Source organism: Dendropsophus ebraccatus, chromosome 6 (assembly GCF_027789765.1).
Source record: "Dendropsophus ebraccatus isolate aDenEbr1 chromosome 6, aDenEbr1.pat, whole genome shotgun sequence".
In the NCBI taxonomy this organism is placed as follows: Eukaryota; Metazoa; Chordata; class Amphibia; order Anura; family Hylidae; genus Dendropsophus; species Dendropsophus ebraccatus.
The window spans coordinates 27,931,316-27,950,064 of NC_091459.1; the positions used below are offsets into that span (position 1 = coordinate 27,931,316).

At 42.5% G+C, this 18,749-nt stretch overlaps 1 protein-coding gene across 1 annotated transcript in view; it reads left to right on the forward strand.

Annotated features, from left to right (window-relative positions):
* PM20D2 (peptidase M20 domain containing 2) overlaps positions 1-15,197 on the forward strand; it is a 28,042-nt gene extending 12,845 nt beyond the window's left edge. The window contains exons 3-7 of the mRNA XM_069973563.1: positions 1,038-1,180; positions 5,614-5,768; positions 7,369-7,504; positions 9,167-9,274; positions 14,755-15,197. Of these exons, the coding sequence (XP_069829664.1) occupies positions 1,038-1,180; positions 5,614-5,768; positions 7,369-7,504; positions 9,167-9,274; positions 14,755-14,954 (742 nt within the window). The 3' untranslated portion in view covers positions 14,955-15,197. The remainder of the gene's footprint in view (positions 1-1,037; positions 1,181-5,613; positions 5,769-7,368; positions 7,505-9,166; positions 9,275-14,754) is intronic.
* The last annotated feature ends 3,552 nt before the right edge of the window (positions 15,198-18,749 follow it).

Sequence of the window (18,749 nt, forward strand, 5' to 3'; positions counted from 1 at the left end):
AAATAGAAAACAAAGGAATAGAGGAAGCTTAGGTTTTGGGGCCTCTGTTGTCTCTTATTTCCAGTTGTGCGTCACATGACCCTGTAGTGATCGTTGATCCTTGTGTGTCAGAAAGATAAGTTATTGGTGGAACAAAAATGCAAGTGTAATTACTACTGATCATAGTACAAGAGCAATTAAAGGGAGATAAAGCAGACATGGTTGTTGCCCATAGCAACCAATCACAGCTCAGCTTTCATTTATTAGTGAGCTCTGATGAGATGAAAGCTGAGCTGTGATTGGTTGCTATAGGCAAGAAGGAACATTCCTACTGTAAGAATGCTTGATAAATCTCCCCCATCATTCCTAAATGGAACCTGTCATGTTAAGTGTCCAGTCTGATCTGCCAGCTGTGTTATAGAGCACGAAGAGGATGCTTAATATTTAGTTTTATGGCGAAAAATTCAGTATAGCTTGTATTTTATTCTTATCTATCTGGCTAGTTCTGGGTTTAGGAGTCCAGTGGGTGGTCCTACTCAGTGATATACAGTCATCTTTGTATGTATTTCCTTAAGTTATGCTAAGGGCCCCTTCTCACTACGGAATTGGCGCCGAAATTCTGCACGGAATCCCCGCCCACGGAATCTGCGTCAAATTCCGCCTGCTATCTCTTTCAATGTGAGGGCTTGTGCGCCTCTCCATTCAAACAATTGACATGTCAGTTCATTGAGAGGAGAGGCGTGTGAGGCCTCCCATTGAAAGAGTCTGCAGAAAGCAGAGTCTCCGGGCGTGGATTCCGAGCGGAATTTCAGCGCCGATTCCGTAGTGAGAACACGCGCTTAGTGGTTTCTAAACAAACTGTATATCAATCTGCTAAACTCCTCCTTCTCTATAACACGATGTCGGTAGATTTAACAGCGTTTTCATGGTGTCAGGTCTCCACACATAACCACCATTCTAAAGGCAGTATCTTTGTATTTTTATGCTTTTTAAGTTGTGTGCTGGTCAGATTCACGGAAGAGAGAAATAATCGGTAAGAACTGGCTTTTTTTTCCTAGTGTGACTGTGAAATATTATGGAAAAGCTTCTCATGCTGCTGCATACCCATGGGAAGGAATTAATGCTTTAGATGCTGCTATTCTTGCATACAACAATATCTCTGTCTTAAGACAGCAAATGAAACCTTCCTGGAGAGTTCATGGTGAGAAACGTACTGATAACTTTCTATTGCTGTATGTCATTCTGCAGAGAGTGGGCCTCCACGCAGTATGTGTTCCATCATTCTATTCTTATCGAAAGGAAATCTGTCAGCAGTTTTTAACTATCACAGCTGTTTTGAGTTTTAGAGAGAAGTCGGAGAGGGGAAGGTAACAATGCTCGCGGTTATGCAACTTGTTAGACTGCGGAAAATGTTTACTCATCAGGCATCATGGGAAGTGCCTAGGAGGTATTAAATCTTAATTGGGTGCAGAGATGTAATATACTTATCTTGCCAGGCCCCCGTCCATTGCACCATTTCTGTCCAGTGCTGTGACCCCTGTGTCATGGGGTTATCATTGCCACCAGCCCCGCTGGCAGTGGAGCTGACCAGAGTGCTGGGACACTAAAGGCCCTATACACACACACTCAGATTTGGCCGATTATCGCTCCCTGTTATAGAGACAATGATCACACAATCTTTAGAAAAGATCACCGGCACTACTTCCACGTGTCCATCTAGGTACGGCACTCAGGTGAGGACTAGCAAGCAGACCTCACCAGGGTGCTCCTCCTCAATAGAACATAGTTTATACAGTCAAATAGGATGAAAGCTGCGGGCACTCACCAGTCTGTTGCGGTATTCCTTTATTGTTGCTCAATTAAAACTTCATGTTGATACATGTGTCCAGGACTTCAGACGCAACTTCTTACATATACAACACACATATGACGGCCATTTCGCGCACATGCGCGCTTCATCAGATCTGATGAAGCGCGCATGTGCGTGAAATGGCCGTCATATGTGTGTTGTATATATAAGAAGTGGCGTCTGACGTCCTGGACACATGTATCAACTTGAAGTTTTAATTGAGCAATAGAGATAAGAGAACCTGGAGCATGCTCGAGTCCATCCGAACCCGAACTTTCGCATTTGATTAGCGGTGGCTGCTGAAGTTGGATAAAGCCCTAAGGTTATGTGGAAAACATGGATATAGTCGTTGGCTGTATCCATGTTTTCCAGACAACCTTAGAGCTTTATCCAACTTCAGCAGCCCCAGCTAATCAAATGCCGATCGTTCGGGTTTGGTTGGACTTGAACCGGAACCCGGTTCGCTCATCTCTATTGAGCAACAATAACGGAATAGCAAAACAGACCAGTGAGTGCCCGCAGCTTTTATCCTATTTGACTGTAGAGACAATGATCAGCCAATGAAACTACCTAAAATCGCCGGGCGCGCATTGCTACGTGTAATGTCGATGCGCGGCTGACGATTGAACAAGCAGGTAGAACATTACCTGCCCACGCTCCGTACACTGCAGCTTCTCTGAGCTGACAGGCTGCTCATCCAAGCACTGGCCGTAGCAGAGACCGCTCTGAAGCTGCAGCCTCAGGACCGGGAAGCAAGCAGAGCACAGGAGAAAACTGGGAGAGTGGACACTCTGGGCAAGGGCTGCACGGTCATCCCTAAGGATGTCCGTGCAGCCCTTGCTAAACAATTATCGGGCTGTGTAATAGGCTGAGTAAATAAGCGCTGATCTAGCAGATTGGTGCTCATTTATTGATCGGGCCTTCATCGGCCTGTGTTATAGTACACTAACACTCGCCTGATTCCCTGGCTATACTGCCTGCCTTCTAAATTCAGACTTCTGCAATTACCCCCTGGATACTTGGCTTTGGCTTTTACTTCCAAGACCCAACTGATGTTAGCTGTGGCCCTCACAGGTAGGTCCTTCTGTCTGTAAGATGAGCTGTGGTAAAAAACAAAGGCAAGAACCTTAGATTCTGTAGGAGTTCAGGTTGCGTGTTAGGGCCCTATTACACGGGACGCGTGAAAAATCGTGTGAAAAATCGTTAAATCGTTCTAATTTAAACAATAATCGTTCTGTGTAATTGCAGGCAACGATCGAAAAATCGTTCGTATGTCATTGATCATTGATTTAGATCTGAACCTAAAATTATCGTTAATCGTTCGCTAGTCGTTTGCTGTAATTCCACATTCGTTCGCTCAAGTTCCACATTTGTTCACTAATCGTTCAGTGTAATAGCACATTGTCCATTGTTTCGCTGGGATCAGAAGGCATAAACGATCGTAATAACGATCGCAATAACGATTGTAACTAACGACTATTGTTCTGTGTAATTTGGTGAACAATTTCAGGCTAACGATATACAATCTTGTTTGCGATCGTTTATCGTTAATCGTTAAAAATCGCTCCATGTAATAGGACACTTAGGGTCTGGCAGGGGTAAGGCTGAAGTAGCTCTCCATTCATTACAACAGGGCTTCCTCCGCTGAGTTTCCCCAGACCCTCCTCCCAGCTTTCATTGACAGCACTAATGTCCAGTTAGGAGACCACGTAATCTGTTGTTTATTGCCTAGAGAAGGGAACAGAGAACCTGTCAGTATAAAATAGTTCAAACATTTTTCACAGTCATGCATGTTTCATGACCGCAACACTGGGTATTGTTCCACTCCCCTTCTCAGCGACTGTATAGGACTGTCAGCAATTTTGACTTAAAACTGCTGACAGAATAAACTTTTAAAGTTGTACATTTACAATAAACGTACTCCTACTCCCTAATTCTGCACAGCTTCAATGAGGAGTCTTGTTCTGAAAACACATTGCCTACACTAAACCTAGCCATATGCATTCTATCATTGCTGCTAATGCATATGACTACTTGGTCCCCACTTATACCTCATAAAGCCTGTTCTAGGATGGAGATGAAAAGGTTTGCACAGCAGGACTCCTCTGATGAATTATCATATCAATTTTAATGGTATTTGTGACCCATGGTATTTGCTTCACATGTGGCTTCACTTTTGAAGGCTCCTTGTGTAGCCAGTGACACTTATATCATGTTGTCAGTATACTTACAAGTCTGAAATTGAAAACGTGTAGTTACCTGTTCTGGTCAGTTCAAACATCTGTAATACAGATGCAGTAGGCATGTGGGCTATTGGGCTGCTGGAATGTATTTTACTTTAAGGATGCCTTCACACCTACCGTATCGCAGTAGAAAATCCGCTGCGGATCCGCAGCAAATCCGCAGCAAATTTAACTAAATGAATGAACACAGCATTAAATACGCACTGTCAAATCCGCTGCGGATCCGCAGCAGATTTGTAAGTGCGGATTTAATGCTGTGTTCATTCATTTAGTTAAATCGGATTTTCTACTGCGATACGGTAGGTGTGAAGGCACCCTAAAGATGCTTTGAAGTAGATTGCTTCCATGATTTGCTCATAACCTACATAATAGAATACAGGAGTTTCAGACACTTAAAGGTGTTTAAAGGAGAAGTCTGGCGAAACTTTTTTATATTGCCCCCCCCCCCCCCCCCAAAAAAAAAGTTATACAAATCACCAATATACACTTATTATGGAAAATACATATAAAGTGTTTTTTTCCCTGCACTTACTACTGTATCAAGGCTTCACTTCCTGGATAACATGGTGATGTCACTTCCTGGATAACATGGTGATGTCACTTCCTGGATAAAATGGTGATGTCACTTCCTGGATAAAATGGTGTTGTCACTTCCTAGATAAAATGGTGATGTCACGACCCGACTGATGGCAGAGGGATGCTAAGTGTCCTGTGTCCCTCAGTGTCCCCCTGCCATCATTCTCTCCAGCAGCCACAGCCAGCACAGCTCTGGGAGTCTGGTTGTGACATCACCATTTTATTCAGGAAGTGAAATCACCATGTTATCCAGGAAGTGACATCACCATTTTATCCAGGAAGTGACATCACCATGTTATCCAGGAAGTGAAGCCTTGATGCAGTAGTAAGTGCAGGAAAAAAAGCACTTTATAAGCTTTTCCATAATAAGTGTAAATTGGTGATTTGTATACCTTTTGGGGGGCAATACTTTCATTAAAATTTTCACCCGACTTCTCTTTTAAAGTTAAAAAAAATTTGTAACTGGGCTCACAGTTACCAACTGACAAACTGAAATATTTTTATCTTAAAGGGAAGCTGTCATCCATTTCATGCTGCCCAAACCAAGAGTCATTGGGACGTTCCTTGTGGCTTCTATCAGCCATGGCCGGTGACGTAGGCAGAAACCATCAAGAAAGGCCCTGATGACTTGATGTTCAGGCAGCATGAAAGTAATGATAGGCTGTGCTCCAGCTCCTGGCCTTGTGCCTCTCCAGTCACTCCTTATGTCTGTTTATGCACCATGTACAAATCATTCACTGGCTACGGTGAAAACTAAGGGAATCATGTGTTTTCACTAGGCAAGTCATCTCATTGCTCAATATGGGATAAAAGGAGTTGCTGTAGGGGACCAGAGTAGAAATATAGTCCAAAATTTGTTATTTTAACTCCAAAATAATCAGTGGAATCTGTTAGCGCTTGTTTTTTTGGTTTCTTCCGCCATTAGATTGGTCTTGGGCTTCAGCTGTGGATATTTTTGTCTTTCAGGAGTAATAAAAAATGGTGGTGTAAAACCTAACATCATTCCATCATACACTGAACTGGAATTTTATTTGCGAGCTCCATCACGCCGAGAACTCGCTGAACTTCAGGAAAAGGCCGGAGCTTGCTTTAATGCTGCAGCACTAGCAACTGCATGTAAGGTAAGTCATCTTGTGGGATAAGTTGTCGACGTAAGTGAATCGTTCATTGTATTACATACTACTTAGGGTGCCTTCACACGTACCATATCGCTGCGAGTTTCTCACACATAAATCCGCAGTGATACTGATTGCTATCAAGTCAATGCATGTGTATTCTCGCTGCGTGTTTAGTGCGATATTTTAATTTTCACATGATTTTCACATGCGAGTTTAACACCACAAAAAACGCAGCTACTTTTGTGCGAGTTTGGTGCGATAATACCAAGAATTCGTACAAGAATATGACATTGAAAGGTATTCTCATTTAAGTGCTTAGTAGAGATGAGCACAATATATCCATGTTTTCCTGGACTCCCTAGGGCTGCATCCAACTTCTTCAGCTACTGGTATTCAGATGCTGAAAGATCGGTCTTGAGCAAACTTGCATTGCGCAAATCTGTAGTGCTTAGCTTCAAGGCTTTGTATTTACAGTAGGGGTAAAGGTAAAAAAAATCTACAGGATTCTTGTCTATTGGACCTTCTCACGTCAACTTGTAGCAGAGAAAGTGGGAACATATGCAGCAAAATACTCACTACGGAATTGGCGCCGAAATTCCAATCGGAACCCACACCCACACCTATTTTAATGGGAGCCCTCCCATTGAAAGAGATAGATGGGATTCGGCGCAGAGTCCATAGGTGGGGGTTCCGAGTGGGATTTCGGCACCAATTCCGTAGTGTGAACGAGCCCTTGGGCTATGTTCACACACAGTGTTTTTGCTCAGTATTTTGCAACCAAAACCAGAAGTGGATGGCCTTCATTTAATGGCAAATAACAACAACTATTGATTTAGACTTTGAAAGTTATAATAGCAGTGACACTTTAAGGTTGTGTCGTTCTGTAATTATATTGGGGGGAGGGCGATTTATCAAACATGGTGTAAAGTGAAACGGGCTCAGTTGCCCCTAGCAACCAATCAGATTCCAGCTTTCATTTTTGAAAAAGTCTGTGAGGAATGAAAGGTGGAATCTGATTGGTTGCTAGGGGCAACTGAGCCAATTTCACTTTACACCATGTTTGATAAATCTCCCCCATAGTGTAGTGACTTTATAGGAAGTAAAATGACACTTTTTCTATACATTTAAGTCAATAAAATCTATGGGGGACATTTATTAAATCCGACGTTTTCTGTGCCGAACTTAAAAATGGCCCCGGAACTCCGGCACTACAGAGATTTATGTAGAGGCGGATTGCCTCTACATAAATCTGGTGCGCACGGCAGGAAACCTACGGTAGCGGAGAGCTGGAGTAGGTTTCCTGCATATTTTTTGGCAAATCTAAAGATGAATTGCGCGGACTCTGAGTCCGCGCCCCCCGTTCCGCTCCCTCCTTACTTCCTCCCCGCCCTCCTGGCGTACCCGGCGGAAAGTGCTGTTTACGAATATTTTATTCGCAAATGGCCGTTTTGCAAATAAAATATTCGCAAATCGTCACTTTCCGCCGAAAAAATAAAATACGCCGCTTGATTCATGTCCCCCTATGTCTTCAACTGAAAACTAACACAGTTTTAACACTTCCGTTTTTTACTTCCTGCTTCTAATGGAAATCCATCTCTTCCAGGTGGAGTTATGCTCTTTAAGTCATGATTATCACAATGTTCTTCCTAATAAAACACTTGCAAAGGCATACACCGAGAATGGCAAACAGCTGGGGATGCAATTTACTACCGATGACCTGGTGTTAAACGCCCTGTCAGGTAAAGTTTGAGTGACTATTTTTAAATAATTCACGGGGAATCTAGTATGTTTTAGTTTATTTTTATACAGTATTAAGGTGATATAAAGAACCCTGTCACTTAAAGGGTGCTTCAAATGAAAGGCGAGGTGTAACCATTATATTGTGGTGCGACAAAATAACATTTTACTATACAGGTTAATACATGGAACGTTGCTGCAGTCACATTATTTCTTGAGAAAATTGGAATGGTGTGTTTACACAGACAGATTTATCTGACAGATTATTGAAGCCAAAGCCAGGAATGGATTTGAAAAGAGCAGAAATCTCAGTCTTTCCTTTAGACCTGTTCCCTGTTTATAGTCTGTTCCTGGCTTTGGCTTCAATAATCTGTCAGATAAATCTCTCTGCGGTAATACACCCTAAGGCTCTGATTACGTATCATTTTTTTTTTCCATCAGAAGTATTGGTCGGTAGTGTTCCCTAATGTATACCTGATAGAAGAAGATACCATATAGCCCTCTGCATAGACATACAGTGGTATTTGTTGCCCATTGACTTCTCTGTACCAAGCAGTACATGTGTTTTTTTGCTTTTTTTTTTTTTGTAAATTCCTTTGTATAGGAAAGGAAAGCAGACTTCACTGACCTACGCAGTAAAAGAAAAAAAAAAGATCTTTAGCCTGAGGCCATGCGGTGACGTAAACGTGTAACTTTGCAGTGGTGCAGCTGAAACAGCATGGCCCCCGTAGTGGAGAGACAGTCCTCTCTGGCAAATCTCTAGATTTCCCCTTTTTTTAATCTGATGAATACCTTTGTAAAGTTACTATATTGTTGTCCTAGAAAGTGTTTTTCTGGTTCCTGTTTGAATATTTTATCGTTTGGTGTAATATGCCTCTATATTCAAATGACTTACTAATGTGTAATCACTAGTACAAAATAAAAAAAACCCCAGATATTTAACAAGTTAACCATAAAGGTCCCCATACACCTTATACATTTGTCAGCTGAACCTTACATCGGCATTAGAGAGTCAGTATAAGGTGTATGGGGCTCTCCTGACCGTCCACCGAGAGATAATGTTGGTGGAGATAGGGGTGCGGCATGAAGACAAACCACTGCCCGACCCCTTTGTTCTAAGAGAAAAATGGTGCTGACGCCAGAGCTGCCCTCCTCATAGAGAACATAGGAACGCTCGGCCATGTTAAATGTCCCTGTGTATGAGGAGGACAGGAGAGATAACTGATGGCCGGACGATCATTCGGCCGTCAGTTATTGAAGGTGTATGGCCACCTTAAAGGAGAAGTCTGGGGCAGGGGGTAATTTGATAATGAGTAGGCACTTACCTCTCCCTCTGCCTGCGGTGAACGGATAGACCGGCCTTGGGACCCCCGCCGGAAGTCATTCCCCCCCCCCCGAGTTGTGATGATGTCACAACCCTGTCCCGGCTGATGGACTGGCCACTCAGCCAATCAGTGACTGGAGCAGCGTCCCGTCCCAGTCACTGACTGGCTGAGTGGCCAGTCCATCTGCCGGGTCACGACGTGTACACCCCGGAGATCGTGATAGACTTCTCCTTTAACTGTCCCTCTCTGACTATCCAGAAAGTTGGGAGTTAAAAGGAGCTTTAAGCTATAGGGTAAAACCGATCCCTTTTTCATTTTTGCATATCATTGTGTTTCTAGGTTCAACAGATTTTGGTAATGTGACCTTTGAAGTTCCTGGAATTCATCCCTATTTTTTCATTGGTTCGGATGCCCTCAATCACACTGAAGAATATACTAAAGCTGTGGGTAAGTACTTAAATAGAGAACTCCATAGGGAACAGTATACCTATTAGAAAGAAGCTTGCCCTATGTGTAATGGAAAGGTAATTTATTATTTAAGAGGAACATCTATACAACATTACATTAGGGCTTTTTCTTCCTTTTTTTTTTTTAATCTATTGTGTGCTATGGTTAATTTGATGCTACATTTAATTATTGAGTTACATTACTATCTGCAGCATCAAATTGGCTTAGTCACTAACAGGTAAGACTGGCATATGTGACACTGACCTTAAAGGGAACCTGTCACCAAGACAATGCTGTCTAATCTATCAGCATCATGTTATAGAGCAGGAAGAGCTGAGTAGATTGATATATATCTTTGTGGGAAAAGATTCAGTATTACTTGATTGTAATCCTTGCTCATTCTGTGATAAGGAGTCCAGTGGGCGGTGTCACTCAATGGACTGGACTCTTTAGCATGACAACATCAGCGATTTCAATCAAATGACAAGTTATACTGAATCTTTTCCCATAAAGATATATATCAATCTGCTCAGTTCCTACTGCTCCATAACATGATGCTGATAGCTAAAGTAGCATTTTTACAGTGACATCGCCCTCAATATTTTTCATGAAATAAGAGGCCATTCACACATCCTGAATATACTGTCTGTGCCCAAACAGTATTCTGCAGACCAGTCCTCGGAGCTGTGAATCAGTTTAAATTTTTTTTTTGAATGACCCCTTACCTGCATCAGCAGGTTTACACGTGTGAACCTGCTCTTATGTTGGTATAGGGCTAATTATGCAGATTGTAATGGTTCCATTAGTTTGCTGATGTGCTGCATCGTTTTTTCAGATAAAGTTATAAACTGTTATATGCAAATGAGATGGTTTGGAGCACTGGGTGCGTTCCCAGGCCCCCAAGTGCACCGGTCCACCTGCCCATCTGATTCATAATGAATATTACGTCACATCAGGACAACAAAATAGATATTTATTACAAGGCATGAGTTACTAGGCAGATGGACCGGTGCACTTGGAGTTCGGGGAGCCCTCACAGTGCTCCAAACCATCTCATTTGCATACAACTGTTTATAGCTTTATGTAAAAAAATTACGCAGTGCATCAGCAAATTAAAGTTACCATTACAATTGGCATAAATAGCCCTATACCAACATAAGAGCAGGTTCACATGTCTGAACCTGCTGATAGTTTCCCTGCAAAGCTGGTCAGATCTTTGTGGGTAGAGTCAGCCGGATCAGCATTGAATTTAATGTCATTCTCAATGAAAAAAAGGAATGAGTGGGTTGGATTTGAATTCGTCAAGTTGTTTGTTCCCTGCCAGCTAGGCAGTGCCACAAGAGTATATATCAAGCCCTTCTTTATTTGCCTGTTAAACTAAACAGTAAATTTACTGTGCATGTTAATGGAGGAGTTTGGAATAAGAGTCTAATATCTCTGGTGTCAGCTCAGAACTATAAATCCAGCATGCCTGACACTTCTCTTTACCAGCATTGTCTATTGTTGGATATTAGAGATGAGCGAACCGGGTTCAGGTTCGAGTCCATCCGAACCCGAACGTTCGGCATTTAATTAGCGGGGGCTGCTGAACTTATATAAAGCTCTAAGGATCCACAAAGGGATACAAAGAATGCAGGACAATCAAAAATAAATATTATTGTAATCTTTATTTGAATAATTAATCTATATCATAAAAATCAAAGTCTGTCTGTCTGTCTGTCCTTCTGTCTGTCTGTCTGTCCTCTATAGACTTCCAAACGCCTGAACCGTTTGACCCCAAATTTGGCACACAGATACATTGGGTGCCCGGGAAGGTTATTGCGAAGGTCCCGTCCCCGCCAGATGTACAGGAGGGGAGGAGGAGGGGAAAGAGAGGCGCCCCATAGAGATGAATGGGAAAATCTCCTCACTGCACACACAGGTGATATAATTAGCTGCAGCAGACACGGCAGTTGGAGCCTTAGCAACCAATAGGATTACTGCTTTCATTTTCACAGGGAGCAATGGTTGCTAGGGAAGCTGCCTCACAACATCCACAGTAATAACTGGTAGACCCCCTACTCCATCTATACAGTACATGTATATACAGGACCCCCTACTCCATCTATACAGTATATGTATATACAGGACCCCCTACTCCATCTATACAGTACATGTATATACAGGGCCCCCTACTCCATCTATACAGTACATGTATATACAGGGCCCCCTACTCCATCTATACAGCACATGTATACAGGACCCCCTACTCCATCTATACAGTACATGTATATACAGGGCCCCCTACTCCATCTATACAGTACATGTATATACAGGACCCCCTACTCCATCTATACAGTACATGTATACAGGAGCCCCTACTCCATCTATACAGTACATGTATATACAGGGCCCACTACTCCATCTATACAGTACATGTATATACAGGACCCCCTACTCCATCTATACAGTACATGTATATACAGGGCACAACAGGTATACCAAACTGTGACTGGGTAACACTGCTACACCAGACCTGACCAATACCGCCATACTGTACTGGATAACACCTCCATACCAGACCTGACCAATACCGCCATACTGTGACTGGGTAACACCGCCACACCAGACCTGACCAATACCGCCATACTGTGACTGGATAACACTGCCACACCAGACCTGACCAATACCGCCATACTGTGACTGGATAACACTGCCACACCAGACCTTACCAATACCGCCATACTGTGACTGGATAACACTGTCATACCAGACCTGACCAATACCGCCATACTGTGACTGGATAACACTGTCATATAAGACCTGACCAATACTGCCATATTGTGAATGGATAACACCGCCACACCAGACCTGACCAATACTGCTATACTGTGCTGGATAACACTGTCATACCAGACCTGACCAATACCCCCATACTGTGACTGGATAACACTGCCATACCAGACCTGACCAATACCGCCATACTGTGCTGGATAACACTGTCATACCAGACCTGACCAATACCCCCATACTGTGACTGGATAACACTGCCATACCAGACCTGACCAATACCGCCATACTGTGCTGGATAACACTGTCATACCAGACCTGACCAATACCGCCATACTGTGACTGGATAACACTGCCATACCAGACCTGACCAATACCGGCAAACTGTGACTGGGTAACACCGCCACACCAGTCCTGACCAATACCACCATACTGTGACTGGATAACACCATCATATCAGACCTGACCAATACTGCCATACTGTGACTGGATAACACCGCTATACCAGACCTGACCAATACCACCATACCGTGGCTGGATAACACCGCCACACCAGACCTGACCAATACCGCCATATTGTGACTGGATAACACCCCCATACCAGACATGACCAATACCGACACACTGTGACTGAATAACACTGCCATACGGGTAAATACAACCCTGCAGGTATACAGGACACTACAGGTATACAGGACCCCAAAACTATACACTACAAGTGCACGGGACCTCCACAAAACTATATACTACAGGTATACAGGACCCCAAACTTTACACTACAGGTATACAGGACCCCAAAACTATATACTACAGGTATACAGGACCTCCACCAACTATATACTTCAGGTATACAGGACCCCAAAACTATATACTACAGGTATACAGCACCCCAAAATATACACTACAGGTATACAGGACCCCAAAACTATACACTACAGGTATACAGGAACTCCACCAACTATATACTACAGGTATATAGGACCCCAAACTATACACTACAGGTATACAGGACCTCAAAACCATACACTACAGGTATACAGGACCTACACCAACTCTATAATACAGGTATACAGCACCTTCACCAACTCTATACTACAAGTATACAGGACCCCAAATATACTACAGGTATACAGGAACTCCACCAGCTATATACTACAGGTATATAGGACCCCAAACTATACACTACAGGTATACAGTACCTCCACCAACTCTATACTATAGTTATACAGGACCCTCAAACTATTTACTACAGGTATACAGGACCCCCGAACTATATACTACAGGTATACAAGACCTCCACCAATTATACACTACAGGTATCAAGGACCCTCAAACTATAAACTACAGGTATACAAGACCTCCACCAACTATACATTACAGGTATACAGCACCAACTATATACTACAGGTATACAGGACCCCCAAACTATACAGTACAGGTATACAGGACCTTCACCAACTGTACACTGCAGGTATACAGGACCTCCCTCAACTATACACTATAGGTATACAGCCCCCCAACTATGCACTACAGATATGCGAGACCCCTAAAAACTATACATTGTGGGTATACAGAACCCCTCCAACTATGCACTACAGGTATACACTAATTCCACTGATTAACTTAGATGAAACAATACCTTTAGCTTGGCCTCCTGGGCACCTTAGAACAAATCTAATTAACACACTGACACTTTATACCCGGGCAGCGCCCGGTACATTTTCTAGTACTTAATAAAATTCATTAAAACAATGCAAAAAGATGAAACAGAACCATACAATAAAAAAATTGGTGAGGGGACAAGTCCCTCACCCACTCACCCTACGCACATTTAGCTTAGCTTTATCAAGGGATGTGCACATTGATAAAGCTAAACGAAACGAGTGTAGGGTGAGTGGGTGAGAGGGACTTGGCTGAATACACGCATCCTCCTGGGTTAGTATGCATGTAATATGATTGGGTGACTTCACCTGTTGTGTGGTACCTATCCAGTACCCTTTGAAGAAAAAACTATTTTTCTCTTGCCATTCTATGTCTTTCTTCCTGCATTTGTATTTGTTCGCCATCTAGTGGAGGCTGCCTGCATTACAACATCCATATTTTTTCCTATGAGCATTCTCTATGCATGTGCAATATATTATTCCATAAAGTATATATGTATGTCCCCTCACCAATTTCTTTTCTTTATTGTATGGTTCTGTTTAGGGATGGGCCGAACCTGCCGAGGTTCGGGTTCGTATGAACCCGAACGCTCGGCAGCAGATTCCCGCTGTCTGCCTGCTCCGTGGAACGGGCGGATACAGCGGGAGGAACACCTGGAAAACTGGGATACAGCCTATGGCTATGGCTGTATCCCAGTTTTCCCAGGTCCTCCTGCTGGATCCGCCCGCTCCACGGAGCGGGCAGACAGCGGGAATCATTACCGAGGGTTCGGATTCGTACGAAACCGAACTCGGTTCGGACCATCCCTAATTCTGTTTAATCTTTTTTCATTGTTTTAATGAATTTTATTAAGTATTAATTATTTAAATAAAGATTACAAAAATATTTATTTTTGATTGTCCTGCATTCTTTGCATCCCTTTGTGGATCCTTTTTTGTTTGATTTGTACATTATAGTTTCGGCCAACAGCCTACCTGGCCTGTCTTCTTCTGTACTGTTATTAATTGCATATTCATTAGATTGTGTTATTGTATTTACCATTTTAACAGGCTCAGAAGAGGCTCAGTATTACACACTTCGGACAGCAAAAGCATTGGCAATGACTGCATTAGATGTGATCTTCAACCCGGATTTGCTAGAAACTGTTCGTCAAGATTGGAAGACGATGAAGCAAATGGAGGAGGAAATTAATTCTGGTGCAGCCAACACATCCAGAGAATCGAGTAGCGGTGCAGGATGTTCATGCTGAACAGTGAAATCTTTAATGGATGCCGTTCCACCCTAACATTGGGAAGTAATCCTAAGAAAACATCACAAAGTAATGATTGTATCATTATCGGGGAATATGACTATAGTGATTGTCCTTATAATTCAGTGGCACTTATTCTTTTATCGTATACTTTTATGAAAAAAGCTGTTTCTACAGTTTGTACAAAATTTTATGTATGATTTTGATTGCATGCGTCGCCAGCCAGAGGCGTAACTACAATGTAAAAGGCCTCACACGGCACTTAGGATTGGGCTCCCCCCCCCCCCCCCCCCAAGCACTTATCACAACGTCCTGAAATTAGAGCACTTACCTCCCTTCCGCTCCCCAGAATCCAGCCCCAAACCTTTTCTTTCACCAGTCCCATGGAGCTTGCACTTTTCCGGTGATGGACAGCAGAATGTAAGTTGTTCTGGGTCCTGTAGTGCTCTCATGTCTACTTCTCTGTTGAAACTCCACTTCACAGGGGCGGATTAACTTTTCCATAGGCCCCGGGCTGTTCACCAAGCCTGGGCCCCCACCCCGCTGTAACTATGGCAGCACTAGCACGGTGTTCATAGTACAGGATAGATAATGTCACGATGCCCTGATTTGTGCCAAATTGTGCTAGAAAACAGCGACTTTTTGCAAATCATGGCAGAACTGTAGCCAGGAGACAGTACACCACTGAAAGTATAAGTCCTTTTGGCTGGCCATGGACCCCCAGGAGCTCGCCCAAAACAATGGGGTCAGCAAGCAGGCTTGCCTTTCCCGGGGAATCTTGCTAATACTATGACATTGATTATGTCAGGATCCTCCTGGGTTAGGTCTGGGAAGCAATCCAATAGAAGAGAGGTTGAGAGGCAGCACAAGTTTGACATTTTTGCATAGAATATATGATAAGGCAGTAAGTTCTAGTGTACTGGGATGGAGCAGACAGCAGAATTTTACATCAACACTCACCAGCAGACATGGCGCATTCTCATTGGACATCAACAGCCTCAGGGTTCTAACTGGCTGGAAGGAAGTATGGAAGCAGTACTTTTAATATCTATATATACATTACTTATGGCAGGGGAGCTGAGACCCAGTTGCAAACATGACCCCTATTCTTATATTTCTGTCACCACTTACAGTCTACTATGTATAATTTGCCAAATACATGTGCATGTAGATGTAGATGAGCCAATCTGCTTTATAAATGTATGATACTTACTTTTACAGACCTTGTGATTGTCATCTTTATTTATCCGGATAGTGGGATTGCAGCCTGATCCAGATATCAGGAGGACTTTCTATTCTAACCGTTATTGAAAGGGCTTTATTACAATCGGCCATCGTCAAACATACATACATTGTGCTGCGTCTAACCCTTGGACCATATTCGCACACAGGGCCCATGCACAGTAGACTGTCACACTATTGCTGCTTGGGTAAGGGGCAATCCATCAATTGTTCAACGTGGGGAAAATAATGTGATACAAAGCGTAAGGGAAACTATCAGCAGGTTCGTGCAAACTGCTCATATCCCCGATTATAACTTTCTGGTACCGGTCTTGTTTATTTTCTAGGTCTTGCTGTTGGAGGTTTATTCCAATGCAAATATGAAAATAAGCTAGTTAGGAGCAATGGGGCCGTTCCTCAGCTTCCCTCAGCACCCCCCTCGTCCTATTCGCCGCCTCCTTCGGTGACTCTTACATATGCATCTTCATATATACGTAATCAGGCGCATGTGCAGGAACAGCAACCCATCTCCTTGCAGGCGCTCTTTGCCTGATAATGGATATATGAATAAGCATATGTAGGCATCAACAAAGGAGGCAGCGGATGGTTGGGGGGCCAACGAATGCCCCCAGTTCTCCTAACTAGCTTATTTGTATATTTGCTTTGGAATAAACCTCTCCAAAATGGCGTACCTAGAAAAAAAAGGTTAGGCTTGAGAAAGGCACTGATGGATTATAGTGCCGAAACGCGTCGCTACTTTTAATCTGTTTTATTGTTTTTTGTCACTACTTTGGTTGGGAGTCATAATTTTCGGTAGCCATAATTACGGATCTTACTATTGACTACCCCTTCCTAGTACATATACCTGCGCTATGCACTGTGGAGGATCTTGCTTGGCTCCTAAAGTCTTCTAAGGACCCTGTTGTTTTTGTGTATCTACTCCATACGCTGTGTGGCTGATCCTGTGCTGAGCTGCGGTATTGGAATTTTGTGTGATATAGTGTTGTGCCTATAATCGTTGCACAACACAATAAGGTGAGCGCATTGAGAGTCATTCTCTGCACAACTATTACTTATTAACCACGATATTGCACTAGGAGGCGCCCTTTCCCTTTCTCTATGACATGTCAAAAGTTTTTTTGTAACAACTGACACTTTCATTTATTTTGTTCTTATTTTTGTATATTTCATTCCTTCAGGGGATATTTAAACAAAATACGCAAAAATAGACCCAAAAAAATATAATAGCTTTAAGCAAAATACATTACAAATGAGGCGGAGAATGCTGGCAATTGCAATCATTCCCTGCGTCATTTGTAATGTGTTTTGCATAAAGCCATTAAATTTTCTCGTTCCAAGTTTTGTATATTTCATTTAAACATCCCCTGAAGGAATGAAATATACAAAAAATTTAATAGTTTTTTTCCAGAGCTTTAAATGACAGCTGAATAATTGTGATTACAGAGATACCCATTTTTTTTTCTGTTTTACTTTTAAAACAGACACAGGTGGCTCGAAAATTCTCTGGTTTATTATTATTATTATTATTATTATTATTATTATTATTATTGTTTTTTGTCAATGAATGTAGTGCTAAAAAAGGACTCTTTCTATACAAAAAAACTCATGTGGGAGAGTTGCCCATGATTATTGAAGACTTACAGCCTGCAACCTATCCAATCGAACACCGGAAAAAGTAAGGTTCTATCGAACTTGAACCTTGTTGAAACTTCCACATTTGATTCCCGTTGCTTTCCCGTTGCATTGGGAAGGAGGAGACTGCCTGAGTACCGCCTGGAAAACAGGGTTACCGCCTAGGTAATAGGCTGTATCCCGGAATTCCAGGCGGTACTTGAGCTTTCTCCTCTTTCCCCACGTACCAGGAAGGCATCGAGAATCAAATGCGGAAGGTTCGACAAGGTTTGAGTTCTATAGAACCTAACTTTTTCCAGTGCTCGATCATCTCTAATCCTAGTCAGCTCCAAACACCCTATCCCACACCTGATGGTGCATGGATGACCTGAAGCATGGCCCGATCAATAGATAAAGGAGAGATTCAAGCACGTAAAAACTACTTTTTTTTTATTAACATCCACAAGCAAGTACAAAGACAATAAAGTGCATAGCCAGCGTGATTCAGCGTGTGGCCTTGTTCACAACATCTAACGCTTATCAGTAACATCTCACTATTTTAGGAGGAAATCACATGATTTACGATCAATACTAAATTAAAAACAGTTGTTGCAAACCTTACATTATTAAAAACACAAAATGTACTACGTCATGACTGAAGATACTAGTAAAGTGCATCAGAATTATAACATAGAAAGTATTGACTGGTATTATGATCACCCATTGTAGGCAAATATAGTTAATACATAGGGATGAGATCCTGCCTGGAATTCATACCGGGGGGGGGGAACAACAAGGCTAATCGCCACATGTGCGCTTTTTTTTTTATTGTTGTGTCTGCTTGTGGATGTTTTAATAAAGACGCTTATTTGTTAAAATTGTTGTTTGAGAATCTCTCCTTTATTAGTTAGAAATTGAAGTGTTACTGTCGTATTAAAAAAC